This window comes from Pseudorasbora parva, chromosome 5 (genome assembly GCF_024679245.1).
Source record: "Pseudorasbora parva isolate DD20220531a chromosome 5, ASM2467924v1, whole genome shotgun sequence".
Classification (NCBI taxonomy): Eukaryota; Metazoa; Chordata; class Actinopteri; order Cypriniformes; family Gobionidae; genus Pseudorasbora; species Pseudorasbora parva.
This window is the reverse complement of record NC_090176.1, coordinates 16709072-16732587: the sequence shown is the minus strand read 5'-3', so window position 1 is coordinate 16732587 and position 23516 is coordinate 16709072. Positions and strand designations below refer to the sequence as shown.

The following is a 23516-nucleotide window of genomic DNA, read 5'->3' as shown; positions in this document are numbered from 1 at the left end:
AATAGTGAGACTGTGAACTGCAATAGGCAAACAAAGATGTCAATGAATAAGAGGGATGTGTTTAGATTGCTCTCTGAATGGTGGTTGTGTGAGGTCAGGTGATGGACAGCAGAGGTATATTTGGACTCCATAATTGCTTAAATCCACTTCCAGTCAAAGAGCCTGGAACAGCTAACAGCGTCCTGAGCTGCTTAGTTTGGAGCTTCATTTGGTGTGCACTTAATTAGGATAAGTGATCTATTTTTAGTGGATGCAAGCATACACTTGGTTTAAACATTACAGCCGTGCTAAAGCCCATGGATGTTTTTAAAGGTTCGTCATTAATGGGCAGGACTTATGCAATGCTTCTGAGGAACTGCGGATATCGGTTTTTATTTGGCGGGAATGATCCAGTGAGTGTAATGAAGCATTCCTCTGTGCTTAAAAATGTGGCTTGTACACACCTTTTCAAAAGGAATGAACGTAACCACAATCATAATTACAGTGTGTTGAAATGGCAAACCTGATGTAGCTGGATGGTGAAATATCCACAGCTTATATGCAAATTAAGGCATAAGTCTATTCCACAATGGTTTCCTACTTATCTAGTTTAATTTTTGGGGGGGTATAATTTCTTTGATATGAACTTAATATTTCCATTTGTTTATTTTTGTTTGTTTCGTTTATTGTGATTACCCTGTCTCAGTTTATTTTGTGATCATGACCAGGTGATGTTGATTTTTAAAGCTACACTCTGTAACTTTTTTAGTTTATTCTTAGCTAAAAACACGTAGTTCTTTCAAAAATATATGTGCTCATTAATGTAAATTTACTAATTTCAAGTAATAAAGTATTCTCGTAGGTTTATAATATGCCATTGAAAATACATACGAGTGAGGGGTTCGGATACTGGTCGCCATGTTGCTCCTCCATCTTGAAAGTACATTAGCCAAAGAGGGACATACCCATAAATTCAAGCTTCGCCTTTCGCGTTTTTACACTCGATGGCACCGTGTCGAATATGAAGAGGGGGATTGCCATGTTAATCTTGGACTAAATTTGCCAAACGAAATCAGAATTGAGAGGAACAGTAACTATTATTCACTGGATGGTCATATACCTTTTCACCGCTAGATGGGGGAAAATATCTCACAGTGTAGCTTTAAACTATATTAGGGGTTTTACAATATATCGCAATGCAAAAATGCAGCAGTATGTATTGTGGATAGTATTATATTAAATATATCTATTCCGTGACAGAGGGCATCCATATTCATCTAAAATAATTCTGTATTTTCAGCTTCAGAATCATGTTTTTGTATTCTGGTCTCCATTGTCCTGTGCATTGGGTTACCTGCTCCAAGTCCAAGCCTATTCATTTCAACCCCAATATAATAAATTTTTTAGCATTTTAATCAACAGTATATTTTTTTGTTAACCTTTAATATAATAATAATAATAATTAATTAATTACATTTATATAGCGCTTTTCTAGACACTCAAAGCGCTTTACATATAGAAGGGGGGAATCTCCTCAACCACCACCAATGACCAGCATCCACCTGGATGATGCGACGGCAGCCATATTGCTCCAGAACACACACCAGCTTCTGGTGGAGAGGAGACAGAGTGATGAAGCCAATCATTATATGGGGATGATTAGGAGGCCATGATGGACAGAGGCCTTTATTTGAATAAATTTGACCAGTATTGCTGGGGTTAAACCCCTACTCTTTATCGCCAGACATCCTGGGATTTTTAATGACCACAGAGAGTCAGGACCTTGGTTTAACGTCTTCTCTGAAGGTTATGCTTCGGATTCGTATCCCTACAAGACTAGTATCTTATGGTATCGCAATATCGTATCATGAGGCCAGTATCATCATATGTATCGAATCATGACCCGAGGGTATCGTTATTCCCCTAATCTATTTATATCCCATTTACATCAATCTCACAAGATTGAAGTTTGTCGTTTTTCCACCTAGTCTACTGTATTATGGTTGTAAATACAACTTAGTCGTTATATAACTGAAGTATAGCAACAGATATCTTCTTCTATATTGTGACATACATCCAAGTGATATGGATTATTGGAAAGCACAAATGTAGTGTGGGTTCTGTCCATCAATAAACTTTAATTTTATTATAAGAAAGTGATTATAATGATTGGATGAGTCCAGCATACGTCACTGGAGAGAAGTATGTCATTTCAATGAAAAATTGACTAATTACATTTTGATTGAGAATTACAGGTCAAAAATAAAAAATAATAATAAAATGGAATAAGATCAATGGAATGGTTGGAACATGTTAGCGTTTAAAAGGGTAAAAGAAAATGATGTAGTGAAGTTTCATCACCATAGTGTGATATATAACTGTTGTGTTGATTTGTTGTGCTTGGGTTTAGTTTGATCATCTCTCTTCTGTCTCTTCTGCAACTGAAGTGGAATCACACTGAAGCTTCCAGACCAAGCACATGTGCACACACAGATAATAGGAAGCACGCTGATGTGTAGTTAAACACGCTAATTAAAGCTCACATGAGATTAGTTAGCTGCGCCTAAATCGTTGTGGATTTTTATCTAAACATGCTGTAGATGCTTTCTAAATTACCTCCGCTTTCAGCCATACCCCTGGAGGTCCATGTACAAAAAAAAAAAAAAGTACAAATAGTTTGTATATTTAAAAATGTATTGCAAAATGTTGTGTTAATAATCTGTTAAATTGATTGGTCACTTAAAAATTGACTAATTTACTTTTTTTGTGGAACAGAACTTTATTTTATTTTTTTTACAGGTATTAATTTTTATGTCTTCCTGGGACCCAGGAATATAATTTTTGTATATTTTAGTGAAGATCTTTGACAGCACAGTTTTAATACTGGGTGTCCTTTAAAGAGCACATGCAGGGCTTTTCAGAGATACCAAATGTACTACTCCTCCTCCTTGGTTTTTAAGAATGACTGACATGCGTTTCCACTTGGCATTAACATGCGACCTGTCTCTGGATGTTGTCCACATACGCATTGAAAAGACAAGTGTAAGTTACATGTGATCGGAAGGTCATCTGATTAGGGCTGCACGATTAATCGAAAACGAACCGCAATCGCGATTTGGGTAATGTGTGATTATGAAGGCTTAAAGGCTGCGATTTTAATTAAATAAATACATGCCCAGTGTGTCAGCGAAGAGCGGCTCAGTGATCAGGAGTCTGTCTGAAAGACTGAGTTTGAGTCGTTATAACGTGTGTTTGAAAAAGCAACAGGAGTCAGACATCTTCACAAACTAGTGACGCGTTCATAGAACTGTTCAACAAAATACAACGTTTAATAACATGTTTAACTCACTTCATATCGTCAGTCGAGTGTCTGTGAGCTGATGTGGCTTCTCATCACAGAATGAGGCAGACGATGCATTATCTATCTATACAGTTAAGAAGTCTATGTCAATCAGCACTGCATTCAGGAGCATAAGTACAGACAGTGCAGGCAGTGCAGTCGCACTGGGGCCCATGCGGCAGGGGGGGCCGCAGCAGCGCACGCAGGGCCTGCCCACATCGCGCGCAGGGCCTGCCCACATCGCAAACAGGCCCCTGGCGACGAAGTGAGTCCACAGGATATTGTGACACTCACATTTCAAATGAAAAGCACTGGTTTCAGATTCGAAAATCACACGGCTGTCGCGCTCTACCGCCGCTCTTAGCTCTGCTAGATGATAATCCGCTCTATGCCAGCGAGCTCCACAATTCACTCTAAAATTGAATTATTTGATTTAAAACTAGTGATTTCATTCTTTAGACATACGTTTCATGTTTATACATGTATTCAGCAAATTTCAGATTCTCTCGCAGACAGAAAGCGCAACTTTTAAAAAAAAAAATATTTTACTAAAGCACAAAGTTTTGGTGAGTGTAGGCTTACACAAATTTCACATTTATCTGTATGGCCAAAAATTACGGAGTATTGCGAGTTATATCCCCCGTCATGACTCGGTTAAAAAAACAGAACTCTGTGGTGTTTTTCAGCTGGAGGGTTAAAGAAACTGTAGCCTATTTAGTTTTATATTTATGTTTTAATAATAGCCCATAATATAATTTATTATTTTAATTAGGAATACACCAAATATTCGGCCACCGAAAATTTCCGGCCGAAAATGGCCCAAAAGTTCATTATTGGTGCATTCTTGGCCAAAATACTTTCATCACTGTAACAATACGGCCGAAATGTTGTGATGATGCAAACAGAAACCATGACCTGCTTGTCTAAAGCTATGTGGTTAATCTTACATCTGATGACGCATCTTTATGTATGTTTCTGTCGATGGATACACGTGCTGGCTTCTCAGTGATACACTATATATACATATATACAGTACAGACCAAAAGTTTGGGCACATTATTATTTGTAATATTTTTGAAAGAATTTCTTCTGCTCATCAAGCCTGCATTTATTTTATTTGATCAAAGTTTTTTTTATATATATATTGTGATTATATTACAATTTAAAATATTTGGTTTTCAATTTATTATACTTTAAATTATCATTTATTTCTGTGATGCAAAGCTGAACTTTCAGGATCGTTACTCCAGTCTTCAGCGTCACATGATCCTTCAGAAATCCTCCTGATATGATGATTCATTATGAGATTTGGAAACAGTTCTGCTGCCTTTATTTTGCAATTATTATATCTGCAATTATTTTAAATTGTAATATATCACAATATAAAAAAAAAAGTTCTGTATTTTTGATCAAATAAATGCAGGCTTGATGAGCAGAAGAAACTTCTTTCAAAAACATTACAAATAGTAACGTGTCCTGTACTATATATATATATATGTGTGTGTGTGTGTATGTGTGTGTATATATATATATATATATATATATATATATATATATATATATATATATATATATATATATATATATATATATATATATATATATATATATAATATTAGAGATGCAACAATACAGTTAGTCCACGGTTCAATACATACCTCGGTTTTTAACCACGGTTTTTCGGTTAGTTTTTTTGCTATTCTATACTTAGAAGACGGGAACAGAAAAAAGTTAAGGAGAAAATGTTTTATTGCTATACATATTCTTTATTTTACTTAAAAGACTTGAAAACCATTACTTAAACTTAAAACTTTACTTTAAAAAAAACATTGTACACATTTCTAGTGTACTGTATAATATAAAATAAAGATTTATAAAGATTTACAGTGGCAGCTCAGAGATGTACAGTAGCATTTAAGTATGAATTTGAATGAATAAATGTAGGCTAAAATTAAAACTACATAGTCTTCAGTATACAACATTGTTTAAAAGCTACTGTATTAGTTTTTTTTTATTTTATTAAAATCATTTAAGAGGTGAACTGTCCCTTTAAGGACAGTGTGTTCAGTATGCTGCGCTGCTGTCAATTGAAGACCTGCTCACATCTCATATATAGACACACGCGATTTTACTTTCACTTTAGAAACATCCGACTGTGTTTATATGTTAACCTTGTGTGTATTTGACAGTATTAGCGCAGTAAGACTGTCCAGTAATCACGTGTTAGACAGACGTTTAGTGCGCTCGCTCAATGCAAAACAGTGCATGCACTGTCCGTGCCTTGCCGGTTAACATATGCACGCAAATGAAATGTTTAACCGGCAAGGCTTTAAAACACGGCTACACCCCCTAACTTTAGTGCATATGACTGTATATTTACTCATATCAGCGCGTAGACTCACAGGCACACTCAAACAGAGCCGAAATAAACTGAGAGAAAATTTTCAAACGGAGAGAAATTGAAATAATTCTTTTAAATGCAAAACCGAAAAAAAAAACAATTCACCAGCGCATATTGAACCGTGAATGACGTGCCGAATGGTTCAATATTATATTGAGTTTTGTGGCATAATGTATATAGAGGAGGCATTGCGATATTATCTTAATATAATGTTAATGCAATCCAGCTCCCCATCTGCATTCACAGGTCGTCACACGAAAACCCTTCCACTCCTCCTCCCATCACACTCAAAAGTTGCAGAAACCTGTAAAGAAAGTGCATTTTTCCCACCACCGCTGGCAAAGATCTCGGATCCATATGTTTATTTGTACCATTTCCATTGAGGCATATTTCCAACCTCCTCATCCTCATTTTGCAAGATTTGTACAATCTTTTAAAAATGTTTTTAAAAGAAAACCATCCTTTGGGCCATCCTCTATAGACGTAGATGAGAGAGATCCTGTATGCAGATGTGGAGAAGCCACTTGATTGTTGACAAGTGTGAACGTGCCATGTCCTGAATGACTATCTGATACAATCAGCTTGATCAGATCACGGCGATCGCATGTTAATACTAAGTGTGAACGCAGCCATTATTTTAGTGATCAAATGTAGCACTCTTTTGGAAATTATATTTTGTAATTGTCATTTAAATCTTATTTTTAAGATGTTTGTCATAAATCAACATCTCGGAAAATGTTTCTAATCAAAATATGACATTGATTTCATTCATGTCCACTGTAGAGGACAGCAGGACTTAAAGTATGTTCATCAGGCATTTTGGGAGACAAGCGAATAGAGAAAGAAATTGCATATCAATGTTCCTATAAAATATTGATATTATAATGAAAATGTTGCCAGTTATTACTCCCTTTATGCAGTGTATAGATACATTGTATTGAATATGACTTTTATTTATGGCTATTTCATCCACATATTGCATAAAGTAAAATGTTATATCAATTCACTGTTATATCTTTCATAACATAATTGTTGAGATCATCTATATATCACATAAAACCTAAAAAAAGAAAGAAAAAAGAAACTATGGTTCTCAGGGAGAGATGGCATTTTATCGATTAAATGTTTCACTATTTTTATTGGGAGTCTCTGTGATGGTTTAAGGTCCTGATGGGGCTCCAGTTGCCTTTGTAAAGATGGAAACCCCCTGTTTTAGGGATTCACTCCACTGCAGTTCCGCTGGTTGCCGATAAGTGGCGACATGTGCTCAAAGCATAGGCATTGCCCTTCAAAAATTGTTTTTCCCGTGCATTTAATCAATCTAAACAAACTGGCAAAGATTTTTCAAAAATCAGTATTTAAAAAATATTTTTTTCCTAAAAGGAACCATGCAAATGACATAACATGGAGAAGTAATGATTATTTCTGCCCGCTTTCTGCGGTAATAGATGCTTGCTGAGTAATATAAATGGGCTGTTAAGAGCTGTCGGTGCCTTGAGAATTTTGATGGAAATAACATCAACTCGCTCCAACCGGATTGTCTAATAAGGCAAGTCGCGTTTGAATAAATTATCCAGAGCGAGTCGGAAGAGCGTCAAAAGGGGCGTCGCTGCATAGATTATTCAAATGCATCTCGCTCTCCGCCAATGGCGCGCTGAGCAGTGCTGGTGTAGAATAAATTATGCAAATAGCACAGGCTGCAGATATTCACCAGCGCAGAGATGAGCTGACCTTGGAGTTTCTTTGTGCTGCGGCACTGGATGTACGGTCTCTTGATAAAGCGAGCTTTTCTGCTGGGGAGTCACGGCACAATATTCCTGCAAACGTACACAAAGGATGTAATGCTCAAAAGGCTATAGGAAGGACAAGCGCTCGCTTCCCTGCCCGATTTCATATGGACGCAATAGCATGAATTCTCCATGCTATTCCGTGGCGATGGATCTTGGTGTTTGTCAGCTTAGAAATTTCTCAATATCTTTTCTCTCGTCGTTGTTGGGGACAGAGACTTCGTCCGTCAAGCTCGACAATAGGTAAAATGTCAGACTTATGCTCGTAATAAAGGCTAAAGCTCGTGTCATGGTATTGTGCAAAAATAGAGTAGTGAAAATGAAAGTATTCGCCGTGCTGTTTTGTAGTAACGTTATTCGCCTTGTTTGTATCACAGCTGAACGTTTTATTGCTGTTTTTTGCTTGGGTCGGATGAAAACCCTAAGCTGTAAGCAGCTTGCTGTTTCAGTTCACTCACAGTCTGAAAGATGGTGCTGAAGGCAGCATTAAATATATGTCTTTCTGAATAAATACACCGAATACAGCAGCGCTTGACGTGTTTCCACATAAAACATTACTATTTGTAATATGACATTACTTTGAAAACGACAATTTTCGACATTTTGTGTTTAGGGTGATGTTTTGCTGTTGCCATAGTTTCTCTTGTGTTGGTGGTGTATTTAAGCCGTGAAGTAACGATTCTCTCTCTTTCTTCCCACAGCTCTTCGGGTGCCAGTGTTGTGGCCATAGACAACAAAATAGAACAAGCGATGGTAAGTCATCCTGCTTTTCTCATCATCAATATTGCGTATTTAAACAGATATTTTGTTTAGATGCTGTAATCAGTGTGTCGAGTTGCATCAGTGGAATGACTTATGTAATCATTATCATGTAACGTTAAGTGTTGCTCTGTCATTGTGGCAGCGTCGTTTCAGTGTAAATCATGTCATTGCTTCGAACATAGTAAGCTATTTCACTCAAGTCCAGGTTTAGTTTGAACTTTAAAAAGGTAAAGAAAACGAGTTAAGTGTTCTGTGTTTGTTTGCTGACTTGCCTGGGGCTTTGCCTGCGTGCTCACGCGATCTGTGCGCCTTGTTACTGTTGCTAGGCAAACCCCGAAGCTTTTACACCCAGTTAAAAATATCTCGGCCTCTGATTGGTCTGACGCGGTGTGGGACGGCCATTTTGTTGGTTTGGTGACGCCAAGCAGCGGCATAAAGGGAGGGACTGTGGGTAGCGAGTAGGATGCAGCTTTTCGATGCTTTTATTCCAAACCTCCTAACCGTGAACACAGCACCTCAGAAGACAGTTGTGTTTCCACACAACAATATGATACATGTAATAAAATGAAGGTGTGAATGAACACAATGTTTTTGTTTGAATAAATATGATTTGAGAATAACTCTTTGTTGTCCACTTCCAGGATCTTGTGAAGAGTCACTTGATGTATGCTGTTCGTGAGGAGGTGGAGGTGCTGAAAGAACAGATTAAAGAACTGATTGAGCGAAATTCTCAACTGGAGCAAGAAAACAACCTGCTGAAGAACCTGGCCAGTCCGGAGCAGCTTGCACAGTTCCAGGCGCAAGTCCAGACCGGCTCGCCGCCAGCGTCGTCCACGCAAGGAGCGCAGCCACCCGCCCCGCCGGCCCAACTGGCATCACAAAACTCTGGACCTTCGGCGTAGCACAGAATGAAAGTTGCCGCTGAGGGCGACGGAGTGGCTCGAACCGTAAAGGAAACGGACTGAAGCTTATGAACAAACATGCCTCACTCACATGTTAGACTGATGAAATTTGCACACATTTCAAAACTTGACATATGTCGTACTGAGGTGGTTTATACACTCGTGACAATCCAGTTGGCTGAGGTTGGGACGTTGCCAAAATCCACAGAATGTGATTGTCAGGTGGAAGAAAACAATCGGAGAGGACATGATATAAAGAATCAATGTGCCTGTGTCTAAAGTTGGTTTTCAGTCAAGGCTGTTTTCCATGTCTCCCTTACCTTTGTAGTGTAAATGCTGACGGCGGTCTTTTTAGACTGCGAGCTTCTAATAAAGCAAGCACTTTTATGGTGACGAATGTGATGAAACTTTGAAGATCTGCCCATCTATGCCCCAGCTGGCATGGGGAAGGCGGACGCATCGATGACTTCCGATTGCATTGACGTAATCATGATACTCTTTTTGAATGAAGAAAATAAGGAGGCATGATGCTTAACCTGCATTCGTTCTCTGCGCAGTGAGAATGACGGATGAGACGCAAGCTGAATTTCGAGGTGGACAGGCTGTATATTATTGTATGATTAGTGTAAGTATTTTGTAAAATAGCGACGGTATGTGAATCGGTTAAAGAGACACTATATAGGCTGTACATATTTAAAGGGAAGCAAGGTAGTTGGCTTACCCAGGAGATGACATCATTTTTTTTTTTTTTATGCTGTTAAGCAAGATCAGTCTTATGATATTTATCTGACAAATGGAAAAACTACTCATCTAACACCTGCTGTACACTACTTTGTTCACTTGCGATGATTTTGAAGTATTACAACCATGTGATTTCTGTTTTCAGTTTGGACGGTGAAGTATTCTGGATCAATCTTTTAACTTACAGTTACTCTTGACTATCATATAGCTGACATGGATTTGCATTGTGTACAACTTGTATGCTTATGTTCTGTGCATGTTCTCAAACCAGGAGATAAGATGTAAAAAATACTGTAATTGCACTCGCCAGTTGCACTTCACAACTCTCAATAAAGTCATGTTTGTGAACGCCGTTGAGAAAAGTCCTTCAGATGCTTTAGCTTATGTGATGTGGAATAAACTAGAAATGCTAAGGTTTATCATAGTACATGATTCTCTATACTGCATATTTATTTAAGCTGCTGCTTTTTCTCAGTTCAGAGTCAGCTGGCCGAAACAGCTGTAGTCCAGTCATAAATCTAATGTCATTTTCACTGGAATATTGAGTTATTTTGGATAAAAGTTGAGTTGGCAAAAAAAGGTAAAAATAAAACCTATATATACTAATATATATGATAATCGTTCACAGTAAGGTCAGCAACATGTATTTAGAAGATGCCGATTTCATAGTAAATGTAAAATTGCAGTATTTTCTTGGCCTTTATAGTACTGTGCATAATGTATAGCCATAACAGACAGGAATTTAACAAGCATCTAAATAGTTTCCTCTTTATGATGCGTGGAAAATTGTAATGATTGAATTTAAAATAATTCCTTGTGAGTTTACATATTTTCTTAGGGACTTAAAAGCTAGATAGTAATGCTGCGTTCTATTGCCAAAGGTGCTTACTCCTTGCTTATTTAAAAAAAACCGGGGAGAAAAATGGTGCATTAAAGCAAGAGAAGCTGTTATATCTTTATTTTACATTATTTGTAAAATATCATGTACGACTTTCATCAACGCCGCATCCGTAGGGGCTGCCATTGTTGTTTCGCGGGCTCAGACGTCAGAGCTCGTAACTGGGAGTACATCGATCTAGTGTGAGTTCACAAATGGGAAGTCATGGGTTTGACTGCCGTTCCAGTGCACTTTCACATGTAGAAGTTTGAAAAAATATGGGTTATGAGTTGCCTGGAACGTGGCATTAATCTCCCATGTTCAAAGAATAAAAAGTAAAACAATGAAAATCATTTTATTTACTCGCTCATGTTGTTCCAAACCTGTATGAGGGTTCTGTTGAACACGAAAGATATTTTGAAAAATGTTTGGCACCAGAACCAGAAAGTTCTGTCGTCATCTCCTTCGGCTGTACAATCACTGGTGAAAACGGGGATGTCAGCTAATTTCAATTATCATATAGTGTCAATGCGGGCAGATCAGTAATATAGTTGAAATTTAGGTGTCCCCAACTGAGCAAGCCCAAGGCAACAGAAGAAAGAAAGAGACTCCGGTTTGGAAAAACTTGAGGGTGAATAAGTAGACTTGTTTTTTTTGGATGAACTATCCCTTTCATAAATGTCCCTGGTCCAGTGGGGTTGTCTGTAATCTGTACAAGCATGTGCTGACTGCTAATTGTACATTTTTACATAATCTACTGTCGTATTCATGAACTGCTTTTGAAACAGCAAACCGTATGTGAGGCATTATCCAAATGTGTTTGACGTTTATTTGAAAAAGGCTCACGCAAACACGGTTAAATAGAGAAATAGATCATGGAAATCATCAATCACAAATAAATACGACAAACATGATGTCAACAACAACGATGGTTCTGTAGAAAAGCATGTGTTCCCTTCATCCAGGGACACTGTAAACATGTGTGACAATGTCAATGTAGTTTTGTACACTAGATCCAGCTCAAGCATACAACCCTCCGCAGGATTTCGACCTTCCAGTCTTCCTTTAGATTGTATCCAATCTCCCAGAAAATCTCATTCAGATGTAGGGCAGGGTATGTGAAGAACACTCACATTCCCATTCGGATACTTTGAATAATCTGAAAAATGGCTAAAAAAACAGGAAAGAAAAATGACAGAATCAGATTATTATATAAACAAGAATCAGAGCATTTAATCTAAAAAAAAGGCAAACTTTGATATTACCTGATCCACAAACAACAAATACAAAGAGTGCCAAAAGCCATGGCCCCACCGGATATTTCTCCTCCTGCGGTCGCTGAAACAGTGAAAACCCAAGTGTTTCATAAATAAAAAAATGTATATTTCATAAACAAAGCACAATACCCCTGTGGTCTGGAATTTCTGCAGATGAACCTGTTTACATGTGACACAAATGTCTACATAGTGTCACAGTAACAAAAAGATAAGAAATGCCTCAAGACTTTTTCCTAGGTTGTATTTGTCCATACACAAAATTATTTTTGTGCATCATGATATACCAAATAGACATTTTATCTGATAAAGCCATTTTAATAAAGAGATTGAACAATGAAACTGAAACACCTGGTTTTAGACCACAATAATTTACTAGTATGGTGTAGGACCCCGCCTTGGGAATGACGGACACAAGTCCTTCAGAGTGGCCAGGGGGGTTTTGAGCCATGAACACTGGCCAGGAAAACGTTTCCTGACTCGCTCCTCCAAAATACCCCAAAGTGGCTGAATAATATTTAGATCTGGTGACTGTGCAGGCCATAGGAGATGGTCAACTTCACTTGCATGTTCATCAAAGCATTCTATCATGTGTCAATCCCTTCAGGGTACAATCTTTGAACCATTAGGTGCACATGGTCCTCCAGGATGGTTCGGTTGTCCTTGGTATTGCTTGCCCATCAAGCGCATTAGGGAGGGCCTTGATATTGCATCCCAAATCATCACTGATCTACCAACATGTTTCACTCTGAGCAGAACCAATTGTTCAAAAAGTTGAATCTGGATCAGAATGATCTGGATTTGGAAATCCCATGTTTTTGCTATCCAAGATGAGGTAATCCAACTTACTTTTCTGTCGTTTTTCAAAGCAAAACTGGATTTGGATCACCCTTATCCGATCTGGGTCTTATACTGTGGGTCTGTGAGGGATGCATGCAATGCTTTTTTTTGTGGGGGTCAGAAAGTTTTAAACAGCACTGTTTAACTGATTTTTAAACAGCACAGATCAACTGATTTGATCCAGATCAAAACCAGGATTGGATTTTGTGATCTGATTTCAGAATCCTTTTTTATTTCTTTTGAACAATCCATTTTCAAGATTTAATCCAATCTGATTTTTGAACAACAGTCCCCAGGTGTTAAGCCTCTTTGGACCTTCTCCGCAGTAATTCCTGCAGATGTAGGAAAGACAGTGAAGGTGGACTCATCAGAGATTAGTACGTGTTTCGCATTGTGTACAGCCCAAGATTTGCACTGTTGGCACCAATGAAACCGACATTTGGCATTGGCACGAGTGACCAAAGGTTTTTAGCAGCCTGACCATGAATATTGACTCTGTGGAGCTCCAGACAAGCAGTTTTGGTGGAAACAGGAGAGTTGAGGTTAATTCTGCAGTTAGATGGCAGCTGTGGACTTTTTTGTGTGGATAAAATCCATGTTAGAACCTGGACATCTCTTTCAGGCAGCTTCCTATTGTGTCGACAGTTACTCCTATTGAATGCGGTTCGTCCTTCGTGGAGGTATTGCTGACATTATCCAGGATACCAAAGCTCTTGATACACCACAAAGACTTGTTTCTCCTGAACTCCACACTGAATGTCAGTTTGGGAAAGAAAGGTGATTTAAGCAATTTTGAGCGTGGCATGGTTGGTGGTGCCAGACGGGCCAGTCTGAGTATTTCACAATCTGCTCAGTTACTGGGATTTTCACACACAACCATTTCTAGGATTTACAAAGAATGGTGTGAAAAGAGAAAAACATCCAGTATGCGGCAGTCATGTGGGCGAAAATGCCTTGATGCTAGAGGTCAGAGGAGAATGGGGTGACTGATTCAAGCTGATAGAAGAACAACTTTGACTGATATAACCACTCGTTACAACCGAGGTATGCAGCAAAGCATTTGTGAAGCCACAACACGCACAACCTTGAGGCAGATGGGCTACAACAGCAGAAGACCCCACCGGTACCACTCATCTCCACTACAAATACGTAAAAGAGGCTACAATTTGCAGAAGCTCACCAAAATTGGACAGTTGAAGACTGGAAAAATGTTGCCTGGTCTGATGAGTCTCAATTTCTGTTGACACATTCAGATGGTCAGAATTTGGCATAAACAGAATGAGAACATGGATCAATCATGCCTTGTTACCACTGTGCATGCTGGTGGTGGTGGTGTAATGGTGTGGGGATGTTTTCTTGGAACACTTTAGGCCCCTTATTGCCAATTGGGAATTGTTTAAATGCCACGGCCTACCTGACCACCATGTACCCATCTTCTTCCAGCAGGATAATGCACCATGACACAAAGCTTGAATCATTTCAAATTGGTTTCTTGAACATGAGTTCACTGTACTAAAATGGCCCCCAAAGTCACCAGATCTCAACCCAATAGAGCATGTTTGGGAAGTGGTGGAACGAGAGCTTCATGCCCTGGATGTGCATCCCACAAATCTCCATCAACTGCAAGATGCTATCCTATCAATATAGGCCAACATTTCTAAAGAATGCTTTCAGCACCTTGTTGAATCAATGCCACGTAGAATTAAGGCAGTTCTGAAGGCGAAAGGGGTTCAAACACAGTATTAGTATCGTGTTCCTAATAATCCTTTAGGTAAGTGTGCGCCATATATATATATATATATATATATATATATATATATATATATATATATATATATATATATATATATATATATATATATATATATATACAGATATAAGGGCCGGGACTCGATTAAAAAAATGATCTAATTAATTAGAGGCTTTGTAATTAATTAATCGAAATTAATCACATTTTAAATGCATATAAATATTTGACCTGAGAACAGTGAGAAATAATTTTTCACATGGATTTTTAGAATACCATTGAATAATGACTGAATACATAAGCTTAATCAACAAAATATTGTTTATTTATTTCAGTCCAGCAGACCAGTGCAATGTTTGCCATTAAGTATAGCAAAAGCATATTTGTGATATTTGAGGCTCGATGTGTTGTGGTGATACGCAAATTCCTTGTTGTAAAGCTTGCACACTACCATGCTCTTGTCGACGCTTCCATCCTTTTGTTTTTTAAAACAAAATTTCCCATCCACAGGGCCAAGCATAATTATATATATATATATATATATATATATATATATATACACACACACATATATATATATATATATATATATATATATATATATACACACACACATATATATATATATATATATATATATATATATATATATATACAAATACATTATAATACATATAATACATTTATAAATAAATGATCATTTAAAGGAACACACCAGGCAGGTCCGAGATACTGTTGTGGAGAAGTTTAAAGCCGGATTTGGATACAAAAAGATTTCCCAAGCTTTAAACATCCCAAGGAGCACTGTGCAAGTGATAATATTGAAATGGAAGGAGTATCAGACCACTGCAAATCTACCAAGACCTGGCCGTCCCTCTAAACTTTCAGCTCATACAAGGAGAAGACTGATCAGGGATGCAGCCAAGAGGCCCATGATCACTCTGAAAGAACTGCAGAGATCTACAGCTGAGGTGGGAGACTGTCCATAGGACAACAATCAGTCGTATACTGCACAAATCTGGCCGATATGGAAGAAGAAAGCCATTTCTTAAAGATATCCATAAAAAGTGTCGTTTAAAGTTTGCCACAAGCCACCTGGGAGACACACCAAACATGTGGAAGAAGGTGCTCTGGTCAGATGAAACCAAAATTGAACTTTTTAGCAACAATGCAAAACGTTATGTTTGGCATAAAAGCAACACAGCTCATCACCCTGAACACACCATCCCCACTGTCAAACATGGTGGTGGCAGCATCATGGTTTGGGGCTGCTTTTCTTCAGCAGGGACAGGGAAGATGGTTATAGTTAATGGGAAGATGGATGGAGCCAAATACAGGACCATTCTGGAAGAAAACCTGATGGAGTCTGCAAAAGACCTGAGACTGGGACGGAGATTTGTCCTCCAACAAGACAATGATCCAAAACATAAAGCAAAATCTACAATGAAATGGTTCAATAATAAACATATCCAGCTGTTAGAATGGCCAAGTCAAAGTCCAGACCTGAATCCAATCGAGAATCTGTGGAAAGAACTGAAAACTGCTGTTCACAAACGCTCTCCATCCAACCTCACTGAGCTCGAGCTGTTCTGCAAGGAGGAATGGGCAAAAATTTCAGTCTCTCGATGTGCAAAACTGATAGAGACATACCCCAAAGCGACTTACAGCTGTAATCGCAGCAAAAGGTGGCGCTACAAAGTATTAACTTAAGGGGGCCGAATAATTTTGCACGCACAATTTTTCAGTTTTTGATTTGTAAAAAAAGTTTGAAATATCCAATACATTTCGTTCCACTTCATGATTGTGTCCCACTTGAATTAAAAAAATTACAGTTTCATATCATTGTGTTTGAAGCCTGAAATGTGGCAAAAGGTCCCAAAGTTCAAGGGGCCGAAAACTTTCGCAAGGCACTGAATATATACAGGGAGTGCAGAATTATTAGGCAAATGAGTATTTTGACCACATCATCCTCGTTATGCATGTTGTCTTACTCCAAGCTGTATAGGCTGGAAAGCCTACTACCAATTAAGCATATTAGGTGATGTGCATCTCTGTAATGAGAAGGGGTGTGGTCAAATGACATCAACACCCTATATCAGGTGTGCATAATTATTAGGCAACTTCCTTTCCTTTGGCAAAATGGGTCAAAAGAAGGACTTGACAGGCTCAGAAAAGTCAAAAATAGTGAGATATATTGCAGAGGGATGCAGCAGTCTTAAAATAGCCAAGCTTCTGAAGCGTGATCATCAAACAATCAAGCGTTTCATTCAAAATAGTCAACAGGGTCGCAAGAAGCGTGTGGAAAAACCAAGGCGCAAAATAACTGCCCGTGAACTGAGAAAAGTCAAGCGTGCAGCTGCCAAGATGCCACTTGCCACCAGTTTGGCCATATTTCAGAGCTGCAACATCACTGGAGTGCCCAAAAGCACAAGGTGTGCAATACTCAGAGACATGGCCAAGGTAAGAAAGGCAGAAAGTCGACCACCACTGAACAAGACACACAAGCTGAAACGTCAAGACTGGGCCAAGAAATATCTCAAGACTGATTTTTCTAAGGTTTTATGGACTGATGAAATGAGAGTGAGTCTTGATGGGCCAGATGGATGGGCCCGTGGCTGGATTGGTAAAGGGCAGAGAGCTCCAGTCCGACTCAGACGCCAGCAAGGTGGAGGTGGAGTACTGGTTTGGGCTGGTTTCATCAAAGATAAGCTTGTGGGGCCTTTTCGAGTTGAGGATGGAGTCAAGCTCAACTCCCAGTCCTACTGCCAGTTTCTGGAAGACACCTTCTTCAAGCAGTGGTACAGGAAGAAGTCTGCATCCTTCAAGAAAAACATGATTTTCATGCAGGACAATGCTCCATCACACGCGTCCAAGTACTCCACAGCGTGGCTGGCAAGAAAGGGTATAAAAGAAGAAAATCGAATGCTATGGCCTCCTTGTTCACCTGATCTGAACCCCATTGAGAACCTGTGGTCCATCATCAAATGTGCGATTTACAAGGAGGGAAAACAGTACACCTCTCTGAACAGTGTCTGGGAGGCTGTGGTTGCTGCTGCACACAATGTTGATGGTGAACAGATCAAAACACTGACAGAATCCATGGATGGCAGGCTTTTGAGTGTCCTTGCAAAGAAAGGTGGCTATATTGGTCACTGATTTGTTTTTGTTTGGTTTTTGAATGTCAGAAATGTATATTTGTGAATGTTGAGATGTTATATTGGTTTCACTGGTAAAAATAAATAATTGAAATGGGTATAAATTTGAAATGGGTAAAAATATATATATATATATATATATATATATATATATATATATATATATATATATATATACAGGCAGCTCAGAGATGTACAGTAGCATGAGCAACAATTTTAAGTATGAAATTGAATGAATAAATGTAGGCTAAAATTAAAACTACATAGTCTTCAATATACAACATTGATTAAACGCTACTGTGTTAGAGGTCTTTTGCTTTGATTTTTATTAACATAATTTTAGAGGTGAACTGTCCCTTTAAGGACAGCGTGTTCAGTAGGCTGCACTGCTGTCAATTGAAGACCTGCTCACATCTCATATACAGACGCATGCAATTTTATTTTCACTTTAGACATATAGTATAGTATTGTGTAATAGTATTATAGTACAGTACAGTACAGTACAGTATAATAGTACAGTATAGTAATAATATTGTGTGTATTTGACAGTATTAGCGCAGTAAGACTGTCCAGTAATCACGTGTTTGACAGACGTTTAGTGCGCTCGGTCAATGCAAAACAGTGCATAAGCACGAAAATAAAACGTTTAATTGGCAAGGCTTCAAAACGTGGGAAAACACCACTTAACTTTAGATTTTGCATATGATTGGATACTTTCTCATATCATTGTATATATATATATATATATATATATATATATATATATATATATATATATATATATATATATATATATATATAAAATAAATAAATAATAATAAATTGTATTTGTATTGCACTTTACATTTGGAACAATTCTCAAAGTGCTACAGTTAAGTTCATTTAAAAAATTAGAAAATACTAATAGATTTAATATCTAAAAGACATAAGCTCTAGCCTAGAAAAAAGTCCTTTTTTAAAAGTCTCAAGAGCTTGAGGTGCCCTCAGATGGTCGGGTAGGGCATTCCAAATCCGAGGAGCGGCAGAACAGAAAGCCTGATCACCCATAGTGCTGATATATTCATACATATATGAACACATACGTCTGTTATTTTGTGCTTAAACAAACCCATACATAAAAAAGATGTCAAAATACCAAATTCTGCAAAATCAGAACGGATCCACATAGACATGTTGGATGTTAATATTCCTGTCTTACTGACCAAAATACTCATTAATGAGATAGTTCATCCAAAAATGAAAATTTGATGCTTATGGTCACCACTATGCGATCACTTCCGGTGCGTTCAAGGCTGTTGGACAGTTTTGGACATAGTGGTGTATTAAAGGTAAAAAATAAAAATCATACAGTTCGGTTTCTTGCACAAAGCGATCGTTTCGTGTCTTAAGACATCAATGTGTTGTCACGTGCCACAGGGTTTAATTTGGATACGTCTGTGCATGTTTTTGTTACTTTCATAGATTTTGTTACCATTCACATGCATTATACAACTGACAGACTGCAACGGTTGGAGTTTAGAATCTTAATTTGTGTTCTACTGAAGAAACAAAGTCACCTTTATCTTGGATGCCCTGGGGGTAAGCAGATAAACATCACCTTTTCACTTTTGGGTGAACTATCCCTTTAACATGCTTCATCATATGGATCTTCATCATGCATTAACCCTTGCCACATTCTCACAGTAAATACAATTGCAGCTTGCCATACAGGGCAAAATCATTTCACTGATGCCTATGGCAGATGTTGTGAGTGACCCAGTTAAACTGCATCTTTACAAGGGAGGGTCACCAATGGTCAGATTAGTTATGTGCATCTGTCATCAGTTTTTGTACAACTGTGGCCATGGCAACAACACAGGCGTCAACGTTAACTAAATCATGCTTATTGACTCAGTAAAGCTTATTGGGCAGATTGCGATTATGTAAAACAAAAGCACGTTTACGATACATGCGATTTGAGGCTAATTTAAGATGATCCCCGATACTAAAAAAAGAATTAGGTGAAGAATTAAACTTGCACTCGACTCATATATGATGTGTGAATAAAACACCATCAATAAAACCGATGGCCTCACGATATCCCCAAATCACGCACATTAAAACGAAATCCACACATAAATGACACGAGCGTCATTCTTTTGCATTTCTACAGGCGACAATGTCAGTCTTACCAGGGTCTTCGCCACGTTCCCCCTCTGAGTGATGTTTTTACTGTGCTTCTCGTTTGCCATACGGATCCTTTGTTTTGCTACCATCTTCCGACCCAGCGTATATGTATGAATTAAACGCTACAGTAAATCAAATATATTGCTTTATCTAGGGTGATGCTTCAGTCCCCTTCCCTGCACCTGCTCCCCTAAACCGATTTATGCGGGACGGAAGTGCGCCTCCATGTAGCCTAATAACGTCTAGAGGGACGCGCTCGCTCTTTAGCTCAGCTCCATCTCCCAGCTCCATTATACTGCATATATTTCTATTTTTCGTAGATATATATATATTTTTATTTATTTATTCACAAGTAAACTTAAACCCTTGATTTATCACACCACAATAATAGAATAATAATAATAATAATAATACAAATAATACTTTATAATACTAATAACAATAATAATATGGAAACTAAATAAACACCTTATTCCCTGCTGGGAAATCCAGTTGAAACTGGTATTTGTTTTGGAACATGGTAGTTCCAGCTGTTTATTAGCTGATCTTATCCAGTCATATAGTGTACAAGAACGCTGATCCAAGATGCTCACTGCTGGTCCAAGCTATTGGCAGGTCCAAGATGGTCACTGCGAGTACGATGTTTTACAATGTCTAAGATCAATCCTTTTTACTTCAATGTGCAAGTGTCTCATAGTAGCCACAAAACAAATGCACAGAGTATCATTATAACTTTTAACACACTCAAATGTGTTTAATTTGATCAAACAGTGCTGTGTTACCCCACATACGCATGAGCCGTAGAAGCGGAAACGGACGTCTCAGTGTCATACGCCTTTTTTCTGAATAAGCAACCTCTAAAGGCGAAAAATTACATATTGTGGCTTTAAAGGCCCACTGAAATCGAAATTGAAGTTGTTTAGCTTTTAGTATGAGTCGACTGTGTTAGCCTTAAAGTTATGAATAAGCTGGTATGTTCCAAAACAATGACAAAATTTGCATTTAGGAGATATAACCCAAACTTACAGTCTCCCCCTTCCGTTAAAACGAATCTCAGATTTTGGTGACATCATCGCAGACTTCACCTTCTCATCAAATCTTCTGTCCAATCAAATGCTGTCTAGAATCTAAAGCCCGCCCCCTACACTGCTGAAGCTGCGGCTGAAATCGGTCATTTGTTAACACACATTTACAAATTTCTACATGGTGAAAGGCACATGGCACACTATATATGTGATAGTATATCATTTGAGGCGAATTAAGTCTGTTTTCACGTTAGTTTCAAGCATCGCAGCAGCGCGCACACACACACACACACACACACACACACACACACACACACACACACACACACACACACACACACACACACACACACACACACACACACACACACACAGTTAGACTGCAGACACAAGAGTGCAGTCCGGATCATATGCAAAACATAGACAACAAACATATCGACCCATTTGAATTCTGCATAGAATGCTGCATTTCAAAGCAATATGGAGGAGATCATGATGATAAACGGTTAGAGGAAACTGGCTTTACCAAACAGAAAGGCTCTAGTCAAACTGTGTATTAACGAAAAGCTATTGGCTGTTTCAAAAAGGGGGAGGAGCTGCAAACAGCTAGGGCCGTTTCAGGGGAAATCACGTCAACACATTGAATAATGCGGCGCGTTTCAAGGCACTTCAGTGGACCTTTAATAACTCAAATGAATTATAGATATTTTAGATGTGTAAATCTGCTTTGTGTGAAAAAAATACTATGTTTCACAATGCCGCCTAAACATCTTTGGTGATCGTCGTGCAGGTGGGGGTCAGCAGCTTATATACTGTGGCCTTGCACGGTGGGGGGAAAATGTGATCGGAACAGAGCAGCAGGTTGCAGCAGGCCATCATTGGTTTAATTAAAACCCATACCTTGTCAATACATGTGTTTGACTTAATGTGGTGCTGCACAGACCGAATGGCGTATGATGTCAAAATATATAATAAAAATAAAACCATTGGCTTTTTAAATTTGAGACGGAACCTGAAAGTGTCATGCACCAAATGCGTGAGAGTGGGCAATCATTTATGATAATTACTTAAAACATGGTTTGAAATAAACAGGCTATTGATGTTTAGTAAAGACATTACCAATTTATTACTATTTTGTATAATTTATTAATTTTAATGGCGGATTGGTTGATGGTTGATTTCTTTCCAATTAACTTGTTTTTAATGAGTTCACTGCTTTCATTAAAAGTCTGTGGAGTTCTCTGATGATCAATATAATGATATTAAGATCTTTAACCAATATTTTTAGCATATGTAGAATTATCTTAGCCTGACAAGCCAGACCCACATCAAGAGGTTTGGTTTGGAAACTCACCATAGACAGGGCTCAATCTGAGGGGCGGGATAAACGGTTGTCTTTCAAACTCCCTCTGCACGCGATAGGATAGCGCTACACCAACCAGAGCAACGAAGGTGAAACAGAGCTTGTTGACTGTTTAAACTTTCGCCGTATCCGGTCGGCAAAACTCCGAACACATCTTCCCTTTTTAAGAATGACTTCAGTGCCGTTCTTTGTTCTTTTCTCAGAGAAAAGCTTAACTCCAAGTCTTCCAGAGTCGCGGTCAAAGCTGATTCGAAAGACCGCCGTTCACCAGTTTCTGCGTTTACTAGAAGCACGCAAACCCAACTCTGCAGTCATTATGTTAAGCCCCGCCCACCGACTCTATCCACAATGTGATTGGCCCGACCAGAGTTTGTTTTTTCCAGCTCAGAAGTTTTTTCCGCGGCAGATTTGATTTGTTACCGCAAGGGTGCGTCTAGGGTGCCTTCTAGGCTATAATTATCTACTATTTATGATAAACTAAACCCTATAAAATCATCTGCTTCAGTCTATTGCAGATATAGATATTCATACATTGATGCATATATCTACGGTTGCCGACACAAAGGCAACATTTGAATGTTTACAATAAGCGTTCACAAGCAGCTTTGACCGTTTGAAAATGGCAGGCGGCTAACATATAACGGCCCATAGAAACAGTCGCTAATGAGGCACCTACATCATTAGCTGGCCAAGATGGTCACTATCTGGATCAAGCTGGACATAGTTGTTCCTGAATGGTCATTAGCTGGTCAAGATGGTCACTAGCTGGATCAAGCTGGTCATAGTTGTTCCTGAATGGTCATTAGCTAGACATATACCCAGAAATATAATGATCTAATATGATTTCTGACCTGTAAGGTTACCAGAATAATAAGCATACACTGTGTGTTAATAGGCCAGAGGAGAACTAGCACCACGACTGAGTTTGGTTTCTCCCAAGGTTTATTTTTCTCCATCATGCCCTGATGAACCAACCATGGTTTTGGTTCCTTGGGGACACTAAAATCATGATCTAAGTTGTTCAACTAAATATACAAATAAAATTAATTAATTAATACGGTCTTATTTCATTCTATAAACTATAATACTGATCTGCCAACATTTTCGCTATATGATAAATTAAAATTTATCGGATAACATCACTGTTTTCTCTAGAA

The 23516-nt window shown here is 38.3% G+C and overlaps 2 protein-coding genes across 4 annotated transcripts in view; one reads left to right on the top strand and one right to left on the bottom strand.

Annotated features, from left to right (window-relative positions):
* tsc22d1 (TSC22 domain family, member 1) overlaps positions 1–10264 on the top strand; it is an 86480-nt gene extending 76216 nt beyond the window's left edge. For 2 of the 3 annotated variants that reach the window (XM_067443354.1, XM_067443359.1), the window contains exons 2-3: positions 8209–8260; positions 8911–10264. In XM_067443354.1, coding sequence (XP_067299455.1) covers positions 8209–8260; positions 8911–9171 — 313 coding nt within the window. In that variant the 3' untranslated portion in view covers positions 9172–10264. Of the gene's footprint in view, positions 1–7423; positions 7751–8208; positions 8261–8910 lie in introns of those variants that run through there. The other variant, XM_067443357.1, reaches the window with a different exon arrangement.
* A 1331-nt stretch (positions 10265–11595) lies between these two features.
* serp2 (stress-associated endoplasmic reticulum protein family member 2) lies at positions 11596–20254 on the bottom strand. The gene is made up of 3 exons (XM_067443362.1): positions 19977–20254; positions 12055–12127; positions 11596–11959 (listed from the first exon to the last, which is right to left on the bottom strand). Exons 1-3 carry the CDS (start codon positions 20058–20060, stop codon positions 11919–11921), a joined length of 198 nt encoding a protein of 65 aa, XP_067299463.1. The 5' UTR covers positions 20061–20254; the 3' UTR covers positions 11596–11918.
* Positions 20255–23516: the final 3262 nt, after the last annotated feature.

What these genes read in the sequence shown, in the direction of transcription:
- serp2 (XM_067443362.1), bottom strand. Translation starts at nt 20,060, where the DNA reads ATGGTAGCAAAACAAAGGATCCGTATGGCAAACGAGAAGCACAGTAAA. An exon ending in GGAACGTGGCGAAGACCCTG is followed by an intron (nt 12,128 to 19,976) that starts GTAAGACTGACA and finishes TCACTGTTTCAG; the next exon opens with CGACCGCAGGAGGAGAAATA. An exon ending in ATTTGTTGTTTGTGGATCAG is followed by an intron (nt 11,960 to 12,054) that starts GTAATATCAAAG and finishes CTGTTTTTTTAG; the next exon opens with CCATTTTTCAGATTATTCAA.